The following is a 25,830-nucleotide window of genomic DNA, read 5'->3' as shown; positions in this document are numbered from 1 at the left end:
TTTGTAAGATAAAATATATCCACTTGGTAGTCTCATAGTGGTTACAGTTTTTCATCTGTAAATAAGTGAATATCTCCTTGGTATTTTTATAGTTGTTAGGGTTAGTTAGCTGATATATGTTATATATATGTGTGTATACACACACACATATAACACACATATATAATATATCAGTGTGTATATATATATATATACCAATGTGTGTATATATATATATATATATATACACACACATATATACACACAAATATAAATCATTGGTAGTTTTATCTGTTAGGGTTATTTAGTTATGGCATATGTGAATATATCCACCTCGTGTTTCATAGTGGCTAGAGTTATTTGTGGTATATGTACCTCCATTGATAATCTGAGGTTGTCAGGTTATGCTGTTGATTGCAACAGGAGTTCTCTTCCATTCCTTCTTATAATTTAAGTATTATGCTAGAGAATTTTGCTTACTCTATCCAATATACTACCTTCCTGCAGAGAGGACACGGTTTTTTCACTGGTTGAAATTATTTTGAAAGTAATCCATATTTTATTAAGATTAAGAATAGTATCTCAGAAAAAAAAAGAATTGTATCTCATATATGCATAAGTACCTAATAAGTAGGAAAATATCTGTTTTGGCAATAATGTAGAAACTTTTAGGAAATGGATAAAAATTAAAAATTACACAGTGTTTATATATTCTAAATTACCATTAGAGTTAAAATACAGCAATGTTTTTACACTTTTCAAAATTGTTAAATTTAATACTTGAATAAAATGATTGCCACATTTTATCAAAATCCAAATAATTATCTCTTGACCACTTAAAAAAAAGTTAAAGTTGTCATTTCTGGCCTATTATTAAGTTTAATATACTGGAGAATTGAAGTTTAAAAAAAAGTGCTTTAAAATGTGATTAGAACCTGATTGATAAGAAAACTTAGTATTATCCAAAACCTGAATATTTTTATGAGATATGTTGAAGCTATTTACCACATAAAGAAAACAAAAAACAAAACAAAACAAAAAACAGTGCTGAGATTTTTAGTTGTGTTTTGTGTAACTCTCTACAATTACATATGAAAACAAAGTTATTGAAATATGAATTTTAATTTAAAATAACTGACACTAGAAATTTTGAAAATACTTGGGCATTTAATATTACATTTAATCAGATATTAGCAACTTGATTATGCAACTTCTGTGAGTTTATAAAATACAGAGCTTTTTCCTCTTTATTTATTTATATTTTTTTTGGGTCACCTGTTATTAAAATGGTTACCTTTTTTGCTTTAAAACAAATTCTTTTAGGATGTTAACATCTAAACCACATCATTTCTACTTGTCAGAATTGAGCCTATCTTCTTCTCTCCCTTTGGTGAATTACACTGAATTATCGATGCACAAAGGAATTCTTAAACTGGACACAAGCTGAACTTCAAATATCATATAAGTAAACACCATTCAGTCTTACACAACTCTATTAATATAGTCAATATCCACTCATAGCAGGGGTAAGACCATTACTGCTTATTCTAAAATGGCTATTTTTCTCATTAAACTGCCCTAAACAGAAAGGTTACGTTTTATCCCAGTCCAGCTTTTCCTACATCTGTGTAGTTCATCACTGAGCCTTTTTCTTCTTTTCTCCAGGCAGTTGTGAAGTGGCCACCACTGATGACCTAGAAGGATTCAGGAAGTGTACTTCCCTTAATGCAATGAACATATTGTGCATTCTTATACACATACAAGAGAAAAATGAAAGTCAAAGCTGAAAGTAAAATGGACATAATTTTAATGATTTTTTTAAATTTTGTGCATTGGATTCAAACAGCAAACTGTGTGCACTCAACTGTTATCACAATGTTGTCAAGAGGTCTGTGTCTTTTACCATTTTACACACAATTGTTCATTACAGTATGTTATCAGCCTCGTGGAAACCAGGGGTGTGGCATGGTAAGCAGTGGTGGTAGTGCACCTAGCTTTTATATTATCTAACTTGAAAATATTTCTCTTCTATGATTCCTTTTTTACTTGATAAAAATAGTTTTCACCAAACGTTGGTGGTGCACACGCACTACCATTCATGCTTGACATCACACCCCTGACAGGAACACATGTTCTTATTTTGTTGATAAAAAGTATTACAAAAATTTCCATACAAAAACTATTTTCATAGAAATCTTGCATTTCCACAAATAAACCTGAACATTTTTTTGAAAAAAACTGCTCAAGAATTTTGTTCATTTAACATTGTGACTGTATTGATAAACGCAGTCCACTTCAAAGTTCTCCACACATACTTTTCTATAGATGACCAGTCCCCTTTCTCCTTTCAGCGGGATCTGCCCAGGCTCCATCAAGTTCATTTATAGCAGGAACGAGGGTTTAAGTTAACATCTCTGAATGTTAGAATGAAAGCTTCAGTCTTCCACATAACCATCAATACTCAGCCCTCTTTTTCAACTTAAAACAAAGATTGCAAAACATCATCCTTTTAAATTCAGAATCTCTGAACCAACTGTTGCTTTTTTATTATTATTATTCTTGGTACAGGGTTGGGGAAAAGGTGTAAGGGGATAGGTAGGGTTCTGGTAGAGTCATATGTTAAATCTCCTGCCTTAGTCAATTTAAGAGAAACATTATTGCCTTGGTAATTGACATTTCTATCTCAATCAGTGACACAGACTGTCAAAAGAAAGAAAGAAAGAAAGAAAAACACTGATGAATATCTGCTTTATATTCCACTTGCCATGATATTCAGATTTGTTTTGCATTACATTTTTTTCACATCCTATAAACACATATCGTCTATTCAGATGATCATTATACTGAGTAGTTGGGGGCCAGTAACATCACCACCTCTATTATCTGGGTGTCAGAGGACTGTACTGTTTCACTACAGTTTTTGCTGATTCCAAGTATTCTTATTCTTAATGATTTTTTTTTTTACTGGTTACCCTTGGGGGCATCGATATTCCACCTCCTGGCAACAGTTGGACTTCAAAAGGAACCTGTAATTTCTTACTGGACTGCATTTGAAACCAGCCACAAAATGCGCATGTAACATTCACTCAAAAGAAGGGAGGAACCCATGATAAACAGTGTAACCCAGTGTAACTTGGTTGATCCATGATGCTTGTAAATCAAGTCTGATCATTGCAACTGCTTAGATCACAGAGTCTCTAGTTCATAGACACAGCGGCATGAGGTAACTCATTTTATTTTGCACAGGTTGCATATTTCCACAGGAAACATTCTCGCTAAATTGTTTGGAAAAAAGACGACAGTTTGTGCTTGGGTGTCTGGCCTCCCAGCTTTATGCCATGGTTTCTTTACCTGGCAACCTTCTGTCGTTAAATGTGTGCATGTTGATAACTTCTTCTGTTTTCACAATAACGGGGGCCTGTGGCTTGTGTTTTAACCGACGCTGGCACTTCAAGGACATCCTCAGCTCTTCTACCATGGCGCTACAGAAGGACCTCTAAGAATAACACAGAGAATGAAATATTACAAAACAGATAAACTGCAACTGCCCAGAAATAATATTAAAATCATTTTCAATAGACTTGTCAACATAGCCACCTTGAAGGTTTGAAAAATTTCATTACAAAGGTTATGACTTGATTGTTGTACTTTTAACACACAACTCAACGATAAGTAAAATATTTTATCAAAGTGGGCTAGTTTAAAGAAAATCTCCACCTGATAGTGAAATAAACTGCAAATAAGGAATGCACGGATACATGTATGTTGAATAAGATTTTCAGATGTAAAACTGATTCATGTCATAAAATATAAATCTCCCTTAAAATTTAAATACAAACACATCTACACCAATCAATAACCAGAAATCCATTCTTGATTTTTAAACAAATTAGAAATGTACTACTTTTTAGATCATAACATTGAATATGAAAATTTTCTTTAAACATGGATTCTTCACTGTGCAGTTCAACAGAACAAAAGTAGTGCTCACACATTTAGACATAAAAACATGGGAAATAATTTCTGGTATTCACTATACCTTTGTGTGATTATGCCTATAAAACTATTGATGATGATTACAAACAAATATGATTTAATCATGAAATGACAAACTAGCACGTTAAAAATACACGAACAAATATTAACTTTTTTTGGTCAACATCAGCTTGATAACTGAGAGCTGGCAAATAATTCATCCCATGAAGAAAAAATGACCCTACAAATATTTTTTTTTGAATTCCCATTTCATTGGCAATAGATTTGCTAGAAATTCTGTATGTCTGGGGCTCATTATTACACACTCCTCACAATTCCCATTACAGAGTCATATATGGAAATAAAATTTTATTAGGCTTCTTCCCCAGCTTAATTCAGTACAAGTGTGTTAGTTACATATAGGTCAGATTCATGAACCAGTTGCACATTGCAGTTGGAATTCAGATGGGCCGAGGCTTAGGCTCTTTCTGTGCAAGAATTAAAAATATGGACAACAACCAAAAATGGTGACAAATAAGAAAAATTTACACAATTCCAAATAGTGATATGAAAACAAAGTGAAATAAACCTAATCAAATTTGCATGTGAAGACTTATTTTTTGCTTTAGGTGTTGCTGCTTTCTTGTTTATCAGTTTAGGCTAATTTCAAAAGAATACAGGATAAAAATATTTAATACCATGTATGTGCCTTATATTTTTTAAAAAAGTATTTTGCATGCATAAACTTTTGTGTCTAATACTTTGAATTAAAGTAAGCATCTCTGTGACAGAAAACTGATTCAGAGAAAAGAGAAGTCACTTTCTACCACTCACATCTGAGATTCCAGCAAGATATCCTGATAACCCAATTTTGTGATTTCTGACCCCAACTTAGTACTTTTTGCCCATTCCTGGCTATATCCTCATTGCTCTCATATGGGTTCCTGGACAGTTTCCTTAGTGGTCTTCCCAACTCTTTATCTAGGCTATTCCTTCCCCAAAGGCTCACAGATGCCAGAAAAATCTATTTTTAAACCAGTTATTAATAGCATTTCTTTGTCCAAGAAACAGGTAAAATCCAAATCTGTTTTTTCCTATCATGGCTTCTCTGATTTAGCATTCCCCCTTCTCATTCACCCTTCCCATTTCATTTTTCTCTATACACACTGTTCTCTGCTTGGACCTCCAGTGTTTTTCTCCTCTGCTTCCCCTTGCTCTGGGACCCTGCAGAGTTCTTTCATCTTTCATATCAATCCAACTTTACCCCTTACCTCAGGACATAACTCACAATTTAACTTAATCAGAAATCACTTTCCAATTGACCAGGCTCATTATTTTCAGCCACTTTGGTTTTGTCTTTTTAGTATTTTGCACTCATTATCATGTTTTTCTACATGGCCTCTGGGTCTTCTATGTAACCCTCTCACTAAATTGCAGAATAGAAATCAAGTTCTTATGGCACTGACTGAACACATATGAATTCTTTAAATGTTGACAAAATTTTAACAGCAACTACACATGATCCTAATATTTAAATTCCTACTTAACAATATGTTTAATTACTTAAAAATGTTTTTTTTCAGAAGCCTAGTAAATGCATGTATACAAGTTATCTGATTAATCAGGTAAAATTTTGGTATTTGTTTAATAACATAAAATTAGTAAAATATTAATTTATTAGTACTTATAATGGGTGGTGATTAAATGCTACACATGAATTTCCCATTAACTACAGTTACTGCCATGCATTATTTATAATGTGTTAAATTATACAGTTCGGAAGTTCATGAATTATATTTCTATTAAAGGATTTATATGACACCTGACAGCCAGTATATGGACACAGTGTTTCTCATTGCTTAATACCTACTATTAGATGTACTTATTAAGAACATGATGATAATGATGATGAAGATGATGATGATGACAACACTGTAGAAATGGAAAAATCTGACTCCAAAAGGGGGAAGAATACATAGTCTTGAGGTAACTTAGTCTTGGCTCTCTGTTGAAACATTTAACAGAAGAATTGATTAGATAATATAACAAGGTCAGAACTTGATGCCATTGACACTTTAAAATGTATGTGAATAACGTTGAATTGTTTGAAATAAGTCTTCACTTAAAATGAATAAATTTCCCATATGTTAAATAATTGATCAATTGATCACACCTTCTTAGTAAACTCAATTTTTAGACATTTTGAATATATTAGTTTCTAAAAAAATGGAATATATATTAATTAATTTTTTGTTCATACTAAAAGATTAGCCTAAACAACTGATTTCCTTTGGGAAAAAAGTCTTATAAATATACATATATGTTCAAAGATAAAATGACTCAATTTTATTTCTAGTAAGAGTAAACTGCCCTTAGTACCCTACACTTAACTTCAAACTACAAATAAAGGCATATAAAACTCTTTTTAGGCAATTTTATAATATGTAACATTTATAATGCTGAGTAATATAAAATGTAGGTAAAAAACCTGCACCAATCAAAAACCACAATACTTTCATCTTTTATGAATTATACTATCTTAAAAGAATTATATTTATAGATTTAGAAACTCTGAATATTATAAACATGTAATCCTACCATTACCATTTTAGGCTTTATCTATTCTACAAAGCTATTAGAAAGTGAATATTCTAGTCAAGCAGCCTTTAACCAACTAACCAATAGCTTTTATTATTTAATGTCAAATTACTAATTTTACTAATCTTTTTTTCCTCTGGATGAGCCGAATTTTACCAGTTCTCCTCTGATCTATCACTGTAAGTTTATCTAAAACATAGTTTAAGTTACTAATAAAGTCACTGTGAGGCCATAGCTTCTCTTCTCACAAGTAGAGTATCTCTTATCCTTCGCAAAACTATGAAAACCTTTAGATCTGAGCAAAAGTTTAGAATCAACATGGGAAATTTAAAGAATTTAATGATATCATAAAGTATTGTTCTCTTGTGGCACCAGGGTAAACACATGTTCTTTATACTTTTTTTTGTAAAGCTTTAGAATGCAAATTCCATATTGTAATCTGTAAGAATTTAAAGTTGAAACTATAAAAATGCTTGTGGGTTATAGTTAATTCTCTGTGCTGTATGTTGCCAAAAAATTACTAGGTCTAACTTTTAAATAAGGTTCTAATGTTCATTCAAGAGGCAATGTCTTTCCTACTTCATATAATTAATATTTGGAATTTTGAAAAAATGTCTTTTTATTGAACTATGAAATAAGGCTTTGGAAAACCCAAGTGCAGTTAACAGGAGTTTCCTGGCTTATAATAAAGTAGAAGGAAAAGGAGGAGGAGAAGGAGGAGGACAGGAGAAAGGAGAGGCAGAAGAGAGAACTAAGGAAAAAGAGAGAGCAATAGAGAGGGAAGGAAGGAAGGAAGGAAGGAAGGAAGGAAGGAAGGAAGGAAGGAAGGAAGAAGGGAGCTTGGGAGGGAGTAAGGGTGGGAAGAAGAAAAAGGAAGCTATGTTGCTTTTTTTCAAATCACTTCTCCTTAGGAAAGGAAAACCACAAATTGTATCATTAAATAAAGTAAGTTTCTTAGGGTGAAAACAACAACAAAAATGTTTCTCCACATTAATATAACAGACTACAAAAAGAAAAAAGAAAGGCACAAGGATACTAACCATTATTAAAAACCTCTTTTAGTAAGTTTCAAAAGTTTACTAAACAGTGTCTGGATGGTAGGGTGGCACTAACCAAATAGAAGATTCCTGAAAATGAAAATTTAAATCTTTGAGCTGTTAGCATGTATAATTGCATTTAAATTAGTAAAACTCATAAAATTCACTATATTTCATGAGGCAACCTGCATTTACACATCTCTAATTCTAGAAATGATGAAGGCCTGGAAACCTTAAAAGTATAAATTTGGCTATTTTACATTGTTTTTCAATAAAGCTGTATTTTTATTTTGAGTACAATAAGACAACATAAATAGTCCACAGAAAAATGTTCTCAAAAATATAATTATTGGTGTGTCGAATAATTTATTTTTAATAGCTTTAACTTTCTAATTTATTGATGTGTTTATATGATTGTATGATGTGACAGCACTTGGCAAAGCTCATGATTTTTTTTAAATTAAAAAGCTAGTTGTAAATATGCTGCACATTAAATCCTGGCATAAACTACATTTTAGGTTAAGATGTTTATATTTAGCAATGTCTCTTTTAAAAACAGCAACTGATGAAAAATAACCAATTTGAATTGTTGAACTCTGAAGCTTGTCACTTTCATGTTGAATGGATGTAGTCATTTACCACTCAGAGGCAAAATAGTCATAAAATATTATGCACAACTATCAAGTCTGTATTTAGTATGTATTTTTTAAGGAGGAAAATCTATTTTATGTGTATTGCTGTCCTATTCTTTGATAGTATAAAAACTAAATGATGCTCCAGTATTCATTCAGAATAATTTCAACCATTTTTACATATAGTTTCTATTTGAAATCCCACCAAAACATCTTCAAGGTACTTCAATCAGATTTGTAGCTCAATATTCTAATGCATACTAGCATATGTCAGCTAAACCGTTTTGTTTTGTGCTTGTCCTTTTAATTGTTTGTTAACTGATCATGGATAACCAGTCCATTCTCAGGCACTTTTCTAATTAATTTCTGAAGCCATAGGCCATTTGGCCAAGAATTACAAGTTGTGTGTCATAAAGACAATTCCAAACAGTCACTGTGATCCTTGCATTAAAATTATCCCACATTAGATAATAACTAAATCAAATAAAAAAACTGAAATGGAATAAACTTATATAGAACATAATATGTGATATTTTTAATAAACACTTATTTAATATGACATATTCCTTTTGATTTATACTCTTTGTAATTGACAGGATTTTTACAATATCAAAGAGGTAATGCTATGCATCAGAAGTATAAATTGACATCAGGCTATATGAATGTAACAGTAAAGCAATGAGAGATGGAAAATGACTAGTTAAGGCACTTATGTCAAAAATGCATATAGCAACTTTGATCTTGATATTCAGTTCTAGAGATGCTCTCATTTTGAAAAAAAAATGTTATTTAGCTACACAGCTATCAAACAGGATGTCTTAGATGCAGGTTCTGTAGTGATCTTATTGCTTCATCACTTTTATTTTACAGCTAGAGAAACTCAAACTCATGAAGTCATCTCTCCAAGGTTATGCATATAACCGGTATTAGAACTAAAAGAGTGCTGTTCTCTTTATCATTCTATGAATGCTTTATTATATTAGCCTGCCTCCTGAACAAGGATTCGAATTTCAGTGGAGCCTTTTACCTGGACTTTGTTCTTAATAAATGTTAATCTTTGAATAGTAAGTAATAAATCAGACAAAAAATATGGGGCAAGAAGAAATACATTTTTTAATGAATAAAATGACAAAGCATTCTATGCTTTAGCTGGGGTTATTTTACAATGATAAACTTAACCAAAGATTAAAATATTCTCAGAAACCTTAACTCTTACAGAAACAGTTACTGAATATCTTTATATTGCATTTAGCAAATACAGTGAGACAGAGAAAAATGAAGCATCATTATACATTTTTACACTTCCCCTACTTAAGCTCGAAAAATCAATGAATAAGGTCTGACAAGCTTCAACACCACTTTAGTCAATACAGCTATGAAATGCATTTTAAGAAAAAGCAATGCTTATCATCACATTCTTGCTAGTAGTCATTATGATACAATTTTCAACAAAACATATAACATCCAAATATCTAATGTTGAATTCCAGAAAAGCTCTTTTTAAGATCCAGCAGTTAAAATGCATTAGCTTTATGAATAATAATAATATATTATAGCAATATCTGCTTATTTTATGCCAGACACATACAAAATACCAATGTATATTAACTATCTTAATTTTAAAAACATTTCATTTATGATGTATTCATAACCCATTTATTTGTTTAAGACATATATATAGAAAGATTAAGTAATTTTATCTAAAGTTGAACAAATTTGAGAAAAGATCCCAAACCTTTTTTTGTTTTTTTCTGATTCCAAAACTCATGCTTGATTGTCTAGGAAAGTGAAATAACTAGATAGTGCATAAGATCAAAGCCCACAATCTGTTTATCTAATTCAAACTCCTACTCCACATATTGTATCAATGCAATTTCAGGAAGAAGCTACCAGGAAAAATAGTTAAATATTTTACCTCGATTTTGTGCAATATGATATAGCTTAAATAGTGTACAATAGGCATCTTTGACTTTGAGAAACACTTAACCATTAACCCTTGAGACACTTATCCTGATGTACACAATATGGATAATGATATTTGCACTGTTCTCCGGGTAACTTTGTATTCAAATGAGATATTACTCTTTAAAAATTCTAAAGTCATTTATAAAAATGAGGTAGTATAATTATTATCTGTCCAGCTGCAGTCTTAATTTTAAAACATCATTTATGTGCATAAATAGAGGATGACTTATCATAAATGAATGTTTTAAAAAATCCTTTGGCTGATTTGGAACTAGATTAGAGAATAAAACAAAGATTGGCATCTCATTTTTAGTATGATTTTATATTTATATTTAAAAACATTTTAAAAAGCCATCTAGTTAATCCTTTTATGGGTCATTGATAGTAATTGAGAGATGTTCTGCTCTAAGAGAAAGGCAGTAACATAAAAACCATACAAAATGGACTATGTCCAATGTTTGTTTGCAACTTTTAACTCCTGAATAGCAACATGCTTTATGGCTAATTTTTATTATACTGAAAATATACTTAGAACTTTTAACTTCTAAAAAGTTAATTGCAGTTAAAATTCTAAAGCACAGCTGTTCTGTGGTTTGTTAATAGGCATTACTTGCAAAAGGTAAATATTGAAATAAAATCTTTACTGATGATTTATAACAGTGTTTATATTCTTATGCCTTGTGCAATAAATAGCCTCTTTTAAAAAGCATTGCTTCTGATAGAACAAATTCTTCAGCATTCTGAAGGCGACAACCTATTTTCATTCTTCTGGTTCCATGAAATACAGAATCAGCCAGCTTTGAAAAGTGTTTTCCATGTAAATAATCTTTCACCCAGGATCCCTAATCTCTCAGGAATAAACTAAACCACTCTGATTTTCTCTTTGTCATTCCCCCAAATTGCACTGTTTCATTCACTTGTCCTTCTACCATGAGTTACAGCTTCCCTCTACATTTGTTATTCAACTATAGACTGAAGAGCATTCTATGTGCCCTTAAAATCTTTTTTTAACTTTCAATGTCGGAAAAAACATCATTATTTAGAGATTATCTAGAATATAATATACCAGTGTTCTATAATACAAATAACAACATTGACTGAAATGCACTATATCTGGAAAACAACAATACCAAGTAGTTCTTGAAACATACTTCAATCATACTAAAAGGTAGTTCAAATCAATACAAATTCAATATCTGAGCGATAATTCATCTTTTTTTTTGTTTCTCAGACATTTTGATTAAATTTTGTTAATAAGTAATAAGAAAGAATATTTTTGTTGCTAAGTCTTTTCATGTCAGGGAACTGAAGGATTCATGTTCAAACTGTTCAGTAAAAACAATTTTTACAGGCAAATCCATTTTCAATGGCATGGGAATGAAAATATTTCTGTATATAAATCAGACAGAAATTAAACTGTATAAGTTACATTACTATTCTTGCTGGAAATCAAATTATGTATATCTTTCAAAAGAGGACATACTAAAACATTTAAGAAATGAGTGATTTTAAAAATGAATTGAACCATAATTATGTCATAAAATAGTTTAATTAAAATTATTACAATCACTTCTAAGTCATGCTTACAAAACTGATATATTATCATAAATATTGCCAGACAAAACAAAACTCTTAAGTAGCTTTTTTCAGTTATAAGTAAGACTTAGGAGGGGGAAACAGGACCTTTCAAGCACATCAATGTAACCTGAAATTTACTGATAATTGCCTCAGATATATAACAGTTTTTTTGGATTCTTGCTGGATGAAATTTAAGTACTTATATTTTTTTAAATCAGGGAAAAGGTAAGGCAAGAAGAAAATGTACCTGTTGATTAATTACTTTTCATATACATTCAGAAAGGAAAAACATTTTGAGATCTTTCCAAATGGTCAAGTTACACTTTGGACAAACCAGAAAAATAAATATTTACTTTGAAATTTCAAATAAATGAAAAACAATGTATCTTTGATGCATTAATATTTGCATCAAAATTAAACCCATGAAATATTATAAAAATTGCAATACACCATCTTGTGGTTATCTGGAAGGAATGCAATTATGGTTTTTGACATTTTAAGGTCTATATATTTCAGCATTTTCTTCTATTTTCAGTTTTAATGTGCCTTCCTTTAAAAAAATGATACTTTCTTATACTACTCCTAATTATTGAAAACATTAAAAAGTTATAGCCATCAAGTCCTATTTGTTCTACTAATATTTTACAAAATACATGCTTATAAGACATTTTATTTTCATCTTTAAATAGTAATAATAATACTTATTAACTTTATTAAGTTCTTTGTTCAGTTCTCAGTAAATAATTATGGAGTAAATGAATCATTTCACAAGTATTTACCTTATTTTTAAAATTTAAGAAATGTAATTAAAGGCACAATTATGAATGCAAATAAACTGTGAATTTCTATATGTCTTCATGAGTATCTGTGATAAGAACTAAGAATATTTTATGGCTAATTTTAATAAATTAAGTAAGGTGTTAAACAAAATGTATAGCTCAACTAAATAAAATAATTTCCTCAAGAAAACTAAAAAATATTTGAGTCCAAGACCTAGTTTATTATAATAAATAAAATGGGTCATTTCTAATAAATCCATTAGTATTTACTTTATAAACACAGTTCTCTTGAACTATATAGAACTATAGTTCTTTTTTATTCCCTACAATATATTTTATGCTTTTCTAAATAGTTTCCTAGAATCAATTTCATCATTAATTTTAAAAGATAGAAAGACATAGATAAATAAATAGATGATAAATAGATCAATCTATTTTATGCCAACAGGCACTGTTTGAGACCTGGGATATATAAACCAAAAACACTAGATCTTTGTCCAAAAGTACTGAGATTCTAGTAGAGAGAGAGGCAGCCACACAGAAACCAACAAATATGAATAAAATAGTGTGCTAAAGAAGAATAGAGATGTGCATAGGCTTCACAGAGAAAAGGTATCTAGACTTAATGATTGATGTGGTTTACAACGGGCAAAATACCTTCCCAAGTTTCTCAAAGGGGTAGGAAATGTTTTTGGAATGATGACAGTACCTGAAATCACCTAAGTAAAAAAAAAAAAAAAAAAGTAAGATATATACGTCATATTTTTTCCCCACTGGAATAGGAAATGAAAACTGAACACCACCTTGTGGAAATAGCTGTGTCCTGTACCCACATTCATTATATCTACTGATTAGGGAAAGCTTCTGGGGCAAGTAGATACTTACTCTTGAATGATACTAGTCTAAAATAACTAGTGGGAGTTCGCCAAGTAGAAGAATGGTTAAGATTTGCTCAAGTCAAGTGGAAGAGGATTTAAAAAAGCTGAATGACCTTGGAAAATTGAAAGTAATTTAATCTGACTAGAGTAAAGGTACAAATTGGGGAGAAACAAAAAAATGAACATTAATGGTAGACAGGCACAGATCCTGAAGTGCCTCATCTGCTAAGCTAGGGAATTTGGATTTCATTATGGAAGCTACGTGGAGACAGGGTGTGAAAGCACTGGGGATTGTGACTAATAATGTTCGTGTAGTATCAGCACAGTTTCTTTTGTTTCATCTGCTTCGGTCAAAATAGGTACATTAATTTCCCTTTCCTGATTGTTTAGAAGGTCATACAGGTCCATAGAAATTCAAGAGAGCTGACTGATGCGTGGAAAATGCAACCAAACTAGTTATAGTAAGTATGAAGAAGATTCTTTTACAGAATTAAATCCCTACATTCTTTGTTTGGGGGTTTCATTGTTTTGTTTTTCAACAGACTGCTTATAGACTAATTGTGCATAAAGACATGGCCTGGGCAAATCATATGATTAGAACACAAAGAGACAAGGGCAATAGAATACCACATATGTCAAGAGATTAATTAATTGGTTTTATTTTAATACTAAGCTATAAATGAAAGAAAACCATTACAAATGGAATACTTGAGGTTCCAAATAGAAAACCTGAATTCCTCCTGTAATTTTTGGGCTCATTTTAAGCATTAACTAACTAAATGACACTTTTATTGCCAAATTATAGTTAAAAAAATCGAAATTGATGAGTTAATGGTTTTTTGTCTTTGATTAGTCCTTTGGATTTGATTTCAAAGCTTATTTTGACACTACAGAAAGGACCATAACATAAAAAGCATATTTAGATGTATTCATCAGTCACACCAGTGCAACAAATATTTGATTTAGCCAAGTCAGCAGATATAGTAATCCTGAATGTTGTGGGGAAATAAATCATATGATTTTCTGAATTTTTCAAACTTTTTAATTGGTTCTTCTACTCAAGGACAAAAAGAGACTATGAAAATACTCATTTATAAAAACATTATTTCTAAGTGTTAAATACTGTAGTCAAGTAAAAATCAAGTAAAAATCTAGAAATGCCGTATGTAAAATTTTGATTTCAGAGAGGATAAGTAATTGTAACATAAATTACCAAAGACAGAGGAAAATGTTACTGTTTTTCAAAAAATAGTTTTAAAGGTGTTGACGTTCAAAGAATATTAGAAAATATATTTACCCATTAATGTATGATATTATTTTAATTTCATATTTTTGCTCTTTATATTTACCAATGAAAGTTTATAAATCTTTTAAATATGAAGGAGAATATAATCCCACTATAACACAGTGTCTAAAGATTAAGCCCTCAAAAACTATTTTTTAAATAAAAACAAAAGAGATGTTTATCTACAAAAAGTAAATGAGGTGCCAGAAGACTTAAAAATGGTAAAGCAATATTTCATGTTCAGAGCTATAAATTTACATACAAAAAGTGTCATGTATCATCTGAAAGAGAGATTTTTCTATAAATATTCTTCATATTTATAGAACTGAGGATATTATAGCACTAGAAATATATAATTTGAATGAGATACACAAATTTTTCGGGAATGGAACAGAAAGACATTCGTACGAAAGACTAAATGTATTAAAATCCTAAGAAAAAATGCCATAGTCTCAATATTTTTGAAGGTTATATATATTCTTGTAAGACTCTGGTGCAAAGGAATAAAGGACTTATTAAGAAAAACAGTAAATGGCAAGAAAGAAACCACAATATTTTCACACATCCACTAATTTATAAAATAAACTGTGATTTTCACAATGCAATTTAAGATTTATTTCAATTAGAAATTTATTGGGCTAAAAGTCTTCAAATAAAAATTTCATTTACCCTCTAACTTGAAACTGTTCTTCAGGATTGCATTTTAAAACGCTTTTTATCTATAAGTATTTTTTCCTTCATATTACAATTTCCAATTTTGCTTCCATCATTAATTGTATTTCTCCATCAAACTAATTGCAATGAACTTCAAGCAGCAAGAGTTTCTTTTTCCAGGCTTCAATAAATGGAGAAATAGTCACTTGTTCTGAAGCTGGCTTTAATTTAAACATATTATTTTAAATTAAAAATCACAAAGGTGATCATGATTCTTTCTGTGAACCTTTGTTAGATAATGAATGGCAGAAGACAATTAGCGGTCACCGTTGTAAGCATTACCCTTGGTTGGAAAGATCAAAAATAGTTTGTTTTATTATAACAACAATTGATTTAAATTGTAAAAAAGTGACATTTACCTTTTCCAATTGAGCGTTTTTTTTGGATTTGTATAAAAACTCTCCCACTGCCACAAAAACTGAGAGCACCAAGCCGGCTGCCAGAACAATGAAGATGCCACCAATATTTTGAACCCCCAGGGCACTGGCCTCTTTGCTCTCCTCCTCTGGACAACCATTGCCCCTCCACCACTTCTCCTTCATCATGTGCAGCTTGCCTTCCTCTTGCAGCTGAAGAATTGCTATGGTGATTTTGTCTCTATATGGAGAACCTAAGAAAAGAGAGGGTAAGTTAACTATTTCAAGGAAATCAGAGTTTTCTAGCTAAAGGTTAACACGAAGAGAGGAGGGCAGAGTTTTTTCCAGATGCACCAGGGTATGCCAATATTTATTTTCAGGAGAGAAAAACAACTGGACAAATGACAAAGAATAGAAATATAATGGGATAAGTAAGTAACGACATAAAGTAATGCCTTTCTGATGTTGAAGGGTAAAATAAAATATGTTTTTAAATCAGAAAATGTCTGCTTTGAAAAGGCAGGCAACTCAGAGCATTGGAAAATAAGTAAAACAGAAATAGAAACCTAAAAAAGATATTGATAGAGTGCAAGGATATTTAGCTAGTGTATAGGAATCCTTCCACACCGAAACAGAGCATTGATAAACTAGTAATCTCTATTTTTAGGAAAGTTGTGGGGAAATTTGTGTTATCCAGGATTATGTGCAATAATTTAAGGCAATCATGATCCAAGCTGTATTCAAGGGTAGCTAATGCTTTGAGAATAATAAGTAATCACTTCTATTTTTTATTTAACCCGAATAACAGAAATAACAGGCTTGTACAGACTTCGATCCTTCAAAAACCCTCATGGTAATATGTTGTAAGGATTTTTGGTAGTTTATTTATTATTTTATGCTTTGGGGCAAAATGTTCTCTCCAGTTGAAGCAACAATACAAATGAAATTTAGTATTTAGGCTGACAGGGGTAGATATTCATCTGTTTTAGCTATTATATGATAAGTAATAACTTCTAATTGGTTTCCCCAAAGCATAGAATATTACTGAACTACGTGCATCTTTCAACACCCATCCTAAGGGATTGGTGTCATCTCTTTTTCCCACCCAGAAATAGCCTATATCTAAAGCTTCATCTTCTCTCCTAAAACACTATACTGCACATTCCATTTTTCTGCATCTGCTCATTCATAAGTTGTTCTGCTTACCAAAAAATACTAATTTTAGACTTTAAGTTTGTATTCAATATTGCCTCTAATTTTTTTTTACTTAAATACTCTTACAGGGGCCTATACTAAAACTTTATTTTTGCTAAGAATTTTTAATCAAAAACTCATCAAGAATTTTGCCTCATAAGGGACACCACTATATATTTTGTCTTGTTTAATATAACAACCTAACAGCATCATTCTCTTAGCAAGAATAGTCAAGCTAAAAGCAGAAAGAGAAGGGGAATCATAGGAAGTAAGTAACCTGTTGAAAAAGTTGGAGGGGTGGCCTACCAAATCCAGCTGGAGAGCTGTTTCTTTAACATAATCTTTAATCTTACCTAGAAGAAATGTGTAAGTATATTGCTTCTATACAACATTTTTCCAGTTTTCCTTAAAAGGAGCATCTCCATTCCTATATTTAGAACTCATATTTTATTTTCATTGTACAATTACTTCCTTATGGTAATAGAAGAATTTTTATTTCTTGGCTTCTTTGCTGTGCTCTCGTCCAAAAGCTACTCTGATGAAAATATTCACTTTGAAATCTGCCGCTCAAGCCACTTCAGGTCTCAATGGCTAAACCTCGCCCATATTACCTTCTACCTTGATCGCTAACTGGACACTCAGTGTAGGTCACCTAGTATTAGCATTATTATCATTTACCTTTCAGGATGTGACTTATTTTCCTATATATATTATAAAATCTCTAGTATACATGATATTTATCTATCTATGTATATCTATCTATCATCTATCTCCTATCATCTATCATCTCAATATTTTCTCACATAATTCTCTTTTCTCAATATTCTCTCGCATAGTAGGTTCTCAACAAATGTTTTATATTATGAGGAGAATAACGTCTGACTGAGGTATTCCTAACATAATGCAAGAGTAACAACCTTCAGTCTCTCTGACATGTATTTAAAAACCATAAATTGGGCAGCCCGGGTGGCTCAGCGGTTTAGTGCCGCCTTCAGCCCAGGGCCTGATCTTGGAGACCCAGGATCGAGTCCCACATCAGGCTCCCTGCATGGAGCCTGGTTCTCCCTCTGCTTGTGTCTCTGTTTCTCTCTCCCTGTGTCTCTCATGAATAAATAAATAAAATCTTTAAAAAAATAAAATAAAAACCATAAATTAAAGGCCATGTGCTAGGCTATCCAGTTTTCATTAATTCACTGCATCTAACCTACCACCAGCTTCAAGGTCATCTTGACTTTGAATTACCATTCTGATTAACCATATATATTCTCTGCAAAATAAATATTTGATTGAGGAAAAAATCTTTAAGCAGATTTTCAGTTCTTCAAATTAATTAAAATATATAGCATCTGAAGCAGATTTTGTGCTGACAGCACTTGTGAAAATGGCCACATGTGACCAATATAAAATGTGGTTTCTCTTTTGGAAATACAACTGTAAGCAAAATTTGGAATGATAGTGACTTGAAAAGTAGACTTTCAAATATGGAAAATTCTTGATCCAGCTAAGAAATATTTTGAGTCAGTTTATTTATGGTCTTGAACAATACTCAAAGACTATTGTTTTATTGCTGATTCACCATACTCATTAAACTGCACTGGGGTGTTTATTCTAATATCTTCAAACACAATATTCTCCTCTACATTCTCAAAATAAAGCACAAACAAAAGCAACTCACTTTTCAACAAATGATAGATACACCTTGATTTCTTGCTTGGCTGAGCTTCCTATTTCCAGCACTTACAGTAAACACAAAAATTTCCCATTGCTAGTAAACAAACATCCCCAAATATGTTTTCCAAAATAAATATAGTAATGTGTAAATGGAATTTGGTTTAAATCAAAGCTACAAAGTTAATGTACTTCATTTTGAGGTTTTTAACAAGATAAAATATAGGGACCATAATTGATGACAGTAAATCCTTGCCATGTTTTACCTGTCATCCTGCCATCAATTTAGTTCAAGGAATTATGTTTTAAAGAAACAATAATTCAACAACAAATCATTACTTCTTTGGTACATCATTTGATGCTCCTGGGAAAGCATTTCTGTACAGATACAAGTTGAAGTCAAAGATGGGCTGAAATTTCATCTAGTTGAAAAATCTCAAGGACACATTGAAATCAAAGAACAAAAGTATATTTCATTCTCCTTGTGACATGAACAGCCATGCGCTTAGCTCTAATGAAGTGAACAGCCATTAGTTAGATAGATAGAGCTTACGTTTTGCCCAAACACCAACCCAGCTTCAATCTATATGCTGGCAAGCAAGGAACTCTGGGAGCATTGAGTGGCAACCAGAGAAGCTACCTCCGAGGAAGGTGCGTATTTTCACAAGAGGACTCTAAGATCGATTAGAAGAACTACTGAAGAAATGATAAATTTGTCTATTATAACACATACTATTGTACCTAAAAGTCAATCCTCAAATGCTAAAAGGACAGACAGCCATAAATGAATGAAGTAGTTTAGACAAAAATATCTGAAAAATTGCAACATCCACAGTTGATAACTTTCACTCCACTTTTATTAAAACTCTGAGAGTTTCAACACAGTTACCAGATATTTTATTTTATTTTTTTGTGGTAACACATGAACCATTCTAAAACTCTCTACATTAAAATATTGGCAAATAAATCATTTTTTGAAAAAAAAAACCAGGCAGGATATGCCAATAACCTCTTAGAGCTGAATTTAGCCTTTCAGTTTTCACTAGGAAATCTCTGATTATTGGTTCTTTTATTTTCCTGCTCACAATGAGATTTTCTTTGGTTATTTAAACATATAATCCATACTGACAGAAAGGGACTCTTATGTTTAAAAAATGTATTTTTTATGTTTCCAAAAGACCCCATTTACCAGATAGAAAATGTTGCAGCTTACAAAAGGAAGGAAGGAAGAAAGGGAAGGAAGGAAGGAAGGAAGGAAGGAAGGAAGGAAGGAAGGAAGGAAGGAAAAAAGAAGCAAATGAAACAATTTTCATAAAATTGTAACTTCATTAACATCCCTCTCAACAGCTAAAAGCTCCTTAGGAAAATAAACCATGATTCTTATAAACAATTAATACAAATCTCACTGAGTATTTCAGTGCTAACTTGCTGGGTTTAGTAAATTGAATGGATCCTTCCTTCCTTCCTTCCTTCCTTCCTTCCTTCCTTCCTTCCTTCCTTCCTTCCTTCTCTCCTCCTTTTATGGCTCTTCTATTCCTTTGCCTTTCCTCCGCTCTCATATTTTCCTCTTTTTGTTCTTCTTGCCCTCTCTGTCCTTTCATTCTTTTCCTTCCTTTCTCTTCCCTGCAACCCTTCTTTTCTTTTCTTACCCTCCTCTCTTCCCTACCCTTCCTCCTTGCCTTCCTTCCTACCATTTTAAATTTCTTACTTGTAATAGGAAAGCCACATGTTATTATATATACTTGATTCTAAGTCGACACACAATTTATTGATTTGCACATTTGATTGTCCTTTTCATTTTCTTCACAAACTTGCAATTTTAAGTGTGTACCAACATTTCCTTCTATTTTGGAACTTCCAGATAGTACATAAATGATAAAAACAAATGAAGTCAGCATTATGTTTAATTCCTGGGGAGGCAAACTGATTGACAGTTTTTCTTTAAAGGTTGCACAGCAAATTATCTAATATTTGACATGCTTTAGTGAAATATGCTAAAATCACATTATCCATATACTGGCAATCTCCTATCCATCCGGCCAAAAGTTTCTCTACTTTCAAATCAGGGTTCTCTGTATGCTTTAATCAATTACAAAGGTCAGTAACAAGATTACCTTTGCTTTCTAAAGCTCATTACACCAATATTTCCCAAACTAGATTTTCCCCACAGACTTCTTTTTTTTTGGTAAATGATCTATGTTTCATTTTTAAAGGACTGCTCAGTCAGATAAGCTTGAAGAATACGCCATAACAAATACATCTCTTATAAATTTACATTATATAGAAGGAAACACAGGCTTCCATCTACTCATTAAAAAAGGGGGAAATAAGTTTTTAAAAAGCTTGCTTAAATTGATTAAATTATCTTTAAGGAATTTTTTTCCTGCACATCTGTTAACGTCCACTTCAATTATTTTATTTTAACTTCAACTTGAAAAGTACTGTCTTAGATAACAATAATTACTTCTCTTTTTTATAAGATTTTATGTATTCGTTTGAGAGAGGAAGGGAGCAGGAGCTGGGGGCGGTGGGGGTGGTCAGGCGGACGAGGGAGAAGCAGATGCCCCACTGAGCAGGGAGCCCAAAGAAGTATGGGCTTAATCCCAGCACCTGAAGATCACGAGCCAAAGTCAGACACTTAACCATCTGAGCCATTTGAGCCATCCAGGTGCCCCAATAATTACTACTCTTATTACATCAGTACTCTGTCAAGAATATGTTGTTCCTTGTTAGATCTTCCTGTTTGTCCCTGCTTAGAAATCGTCCTATCTTTGAATTTACACATCATTACACCATAGGTCATTAAGTTACATCTTTTTTCTTTTGTATGCTCTTTTTCAATTATTGCTCTATATGCTTCATGAAGCATCAGCTCATAAAAATTCACATCACACTGCTTGTCTTAAAACATGTCTCCATACCTGGCTTTCAAGTTCCTTTTATAAGATACTTTTGGGGATCGAGAGTTGTAAGAATTACTTAAATATATTTGCATATCAAGTTGATTTAAAAAAAAACAATTTGGGAAGGAAAAGTACACAGCCTTCATTCTTCCTAACTGAACTCAAATCTTTCAAACATTTTATTAAATGTTCTGAGGGGCTAAGTATTGCTCTTTCTCTTAATGACTAACCCTTTCTGTCCACTTCCTAGAGGACTTCAGTTTCTTTTCTTTTATATTTTGTAGTTATCCAGGTCATCATGATAATATTATGTGCTGTAAATGACTTAGAAGTAGGTAACATCGTAGTAGCTGCTCTGAGTCTGGGAAGCTATTTCTATGAAGTACATTACTCATAATTTTATATTTCTTCTAGCTGGTCATTACTTCAAGATATTGTGAACTTTCTGAAATATAGTTGTGTACATGTCTTGTGGGTATGAGGCTATACCATAATCACTACGCATATTTACTCCAAGGAGTTGACTCAAAGGACTTTAATAATTCCTGAGTTATTCCTCTTCTTTAAGAGTTTCATCTGATAAATGTTTCTTAAGACACATACCCAAAAACTTGAAGTCCTTTAAGTGGTAGCTTAAGGACAGGCCCCTCGTCACTTATTGACAATCAACTATCCCTTATTCATCTCATTTCATCCACCATCTAGTATAGTGCCTGTCATACAGTAAACATTCAACAAATGCTTTTTGAGTGAAATATTGAATCAATTATAATATGTCAATTATGCTATAGCCAAAATAAGGGTAAAACTTGTGATATTGGATATCTTCTCGGGCTCTTGTTAAATTCAGTAGAATAAGTAGAGTACAGAAACAGACTTACTTCACACTTCTAATATTGACCATCTGGAATAAATAAGGCCAAGTAAGTTTAAAAAATCTTATGCAGTCCTTGTATTTAATCAACAGCCAACAGTTTCCCTCGGTCGGTGCCTTAATAAGTAAAAGACTGGTTAGCCCAAAAGATCTGAGGGTGTCTGCTGGAAGCCTCAACTTTCATTCTCAAATTATAGTGCTGCTGGCAATGTTAAATTTTATGAAATGGTTCCCTGCTTCCTATGCTGAGATGAGTGCAAGGTGCCATAAATGCCCAATAAATTTCAGGAGCTTTTAGAGCTGTATCTCTCCTTACCATTCTTTACATGATAAAATCTTCCAATAAAGATAGAACCAGATCACATTCTCTCAGAGTTTTTGCCTCGCAGAAGATGGGTTTTATTATCTTAAAGGACACTTTCCTTCCCCCCATTTGTTTTGAAAAAGTGCTATGACAAATTTTACATTTATATTTCAGATTCAACTTTATATTGCTGTTTTTGCAGTTTTATATTTAATTGAGTCAGTAACGTTGTTATACAGTACCATAGTATCATTGTTCATTTTCTCTTAGAATTTGTCTCAGTTTGTAACAAAAAAATAACTTCTGTGATTGTTTAATGCTCATTTACCCTAACAAGCTATAAATTCCATAAGGACAGGGGTTTTATCTGCTTTGTTGGTATAATACCTGGGACACAGTAAAGACACCATATTTGTTGGAATAACACATGCATAAATAAAAGAATTCATTAATTACTAAATAATTGCTCATTCATGTTTGCAATGTTATCTAGTCATTTCTTATGAGTCCAAACTATATCTAGATCTTTAATCTATGTCTGATAATTATAATACATTTATTTCAAATGAAGCATTTAATTTATGTAGCAGCTAAAGATTTTTATGGAGCCCATTTTACACTTCCTGTCAGATAACAGCTAAATTGGTGTGGAGTTACTGTCTTCCTCTTTGCATTTCTTTTGAGGGATCCCATCAAAAACCTTCAATTTGATAGGAGTCTAAGGAATTCACTAATAAGAATAATAGAAATAGAAGAAGATTAACCTTATCTTGAAATCAAACTATCAACATTTTAATCACAGAATAGTAAATGACAGATAAAAGTGATCCATTTTCCAAGATACCTTGTAATCTTTCCACATCGGAAATTTAGGAACATCATTTTCTTGTTTAAAATTTTTCAGTGGTGCTCTAGAGCTATAGAATAAAATCTCCATTCCTAAATGTGTCATACAATCCTTTTCTTCAATCTATCACAGGTTTCTTTGATTTTATGCTCTTTTCCTTACACCTAACCGGCTAGCAATACACACTAGTTGTACATCTCATTGCCTAGAAAGCCCCATTGTCTCACTTCTTCCAATGTTCTGTTTGAACTTCTTCTCATTCAGATAAACTTCTGTTCATTCTTCCCTATATTTGCACATTTTTTCTTGACTGTATATATATATATATATATATATATATATATATATAGACAGGATCCCTTTTCTTTGGTGCCATAGCACATTGTAGATACTCCAAAACAGCAAAAACAGCATTTGGTGCATCATATTCTAAAGTTTTTCCATATCTCTTTTCCCCTGGATGATGATATGAATGCTCTGTGGGCAAGGACCATGTATAAATCATGTGGTTTTGTTGTTGTTGTTGTTGTTGTTGTTCTTGCTGCTTGTTTTTTCTTTACTAAATGACATGCACAAATATTGCTTAGCACAGGTACTAGATTCTAGGAATATAGTGATGAACAATGTCACATGAGACCTACCCTTCTAGAGATTTCACTGCAACAAAAAACCACAAACATTGTATAAATTTTTACAAATATGAGGATAATTATAATAAAGAACAAAATATTATAGAATCCTGTAACAGATAGAACTATTTTAGTCTGCTGAGTAAGTACAAAAAAGGGTTGCATTACTTTGAAAATAAGGGTTCAGAAAATAACTCTTTGGCTGCTTATTGACTACTTTTCTTATATTTTCTTTCTAACATATTCCTTTAGGAAGGCATATGTGGGAAAGAAAAATGACAGGGAAAGCATCCCAAACCTACTTAGTTCATTTCTTCTAGATATAGAAGATAGTACAAGGTACAAGATATCAGAGTCATGATGAAATGGAGCCAAAGATAAATGCATTGTTAATGTAAAAATGAGAAAGGAAAAGTAAAAAAAAACATAAGGCAGAGACTATATGGATTCAGAGAGTAAATACATGTATAGATATCAAGTGGATGTACCACCAAGGGCGTAGATACAGTAAATTTTAAAGTTAAATATGTAGATTCAAAATCAATAACTGGCTTCAACCGGTTAGAGGTTGTGTATTTTTCCTCTGTTGTAGACCTCAAAAAGCAATGTCTTTATGACCTCCATAGAAAAGCAATGTAAATGTATTCTACTTGAAGGAATATTTGAAGAATCCTCTGAAGAATATTCAAGTATCTAAGATCACAAAAGGAGATGCTTATATGAGGCACACAAACTGTATCAATAAAAAATTCAAATTATAGAGTATGAGTTTTAGCCAGTTGTCTTTTATTCATATTCTGAATATTCCCTAGCCTATGTGGAAAGAATAAGAAGGGCAAATATTATCAGCATATAATGAAAAAGTAAACTATCTTCACTGGTTCTGACGTCTTTCATATATATTATTTAAAAGTAGCTGGTGAAGTAGATTTGTAGTCACATTTCTTCTCTGGGTATTAAATCACAAAATTCTGGAACTAAATATGAAAATAGAAATACTTTTGTCCCAGAAACCCTGCCTCCCTTACAATTTTGCATCTGCATGTTAATCACTTGAATAGTAGTAATGGAAATGCCAGGAATACCTTTCTAACTTTGCTGTTTTCATTCTAAATCTAATATCAAACTGTAATGAACAAACTACAAAAGCCGGACCATTTTAAATAAATTTATCATTGTAGTTAATCACCAAGAACCCAAAAACTGGGGAGGCCTGGGTGGCTCAGTGGGTTAAGTGACAGACTTCAGCTCAGGTTATGATCCCAGGGTCCTGGGGTTGAGCTACATGTTGGGCTCCCTGCTCAGTGGGGAGCCTGCTTCTCCCTCTCCCTCTTCCTCTCCCTGTGCTGTTCCCCTGCTCTTGCTCACTTCTCTCTCTCTCAAATAAATAAATAAGTAAAATATGTCTTTAAAAAAAGAACCCCCAAATTAGGAGAGAGGATAACTTTCTGAAGAGAGTAAGTACCTATCCTTTAAGGTGGAGCTCAAGTTTGGCCTGACTGCTTTCCCCTCACTGAAATTTACCCACTGAGTCTCTGCATTTCATAACAGACCACTTGTCCATGTTGTATTTTCACCATTTGGTGTTAAATTTGTTTTTCACATTTGTCTTCTTAAGAAAGCAGATGATGCATA

The 25,830-nt window shown here is 32.1% G+C and overlaps 1 protein-coding gene across 1 annotated transcript in view; it reads right to left on the bottom strand.

The window, feature by feature from the left end:
- Nucleotides 1–1,791: 1,791 nt before the first annotated feature.
- Nucleotides 1,792–25,830, bottom strand: part of GRIK2 (glutamate ionotropic receptor kainate type subunit 2) — a 633,334-nt gene continuing 609,295 nt past the window's right edge. The window contains exons 15-16 of the mRNA XM_055329533.1: nucleotides 15,780–16,030; nucleotides 1,792–3,475 (exon numbers count right to left, since the gene is read on the bottom strand). Of these exons, the coding sequence (XP_055185508.1) occupies nucleotides 3,311–3,475; nucleotides 15,780–16,030 (416 nt within the window). The 3' untranslated portion in view covers nucleotides 1,792–3,310. The remainder of the gene's footprint in view (nucleotides 3,476–15,779; nucleotides 16,031–25,830) is intronic.

This window comes from Nyctereutes procyonoides, unplaced genomic scaffold, assembly GCF_905146905.1.
Source record: "Nyctereutes procyonoides isolate TBG_1078 unplaced genomic scaffold, NYPRO_anot_genome, whole genome shotgun sequence".
NCBI classification, from domain to species: domain Eukaryota; kingdom Metazoa; phylum Chordata; class Mammalia; order Carnivora; family Canidae; genus Nyctereutes; species Nyctereutes procyonoides.
The sequence above is the reverse complement of the archived record's forward strand: the minus strand, read 5'-3'. Positions and strand labels throughout refer to the sequence as shown.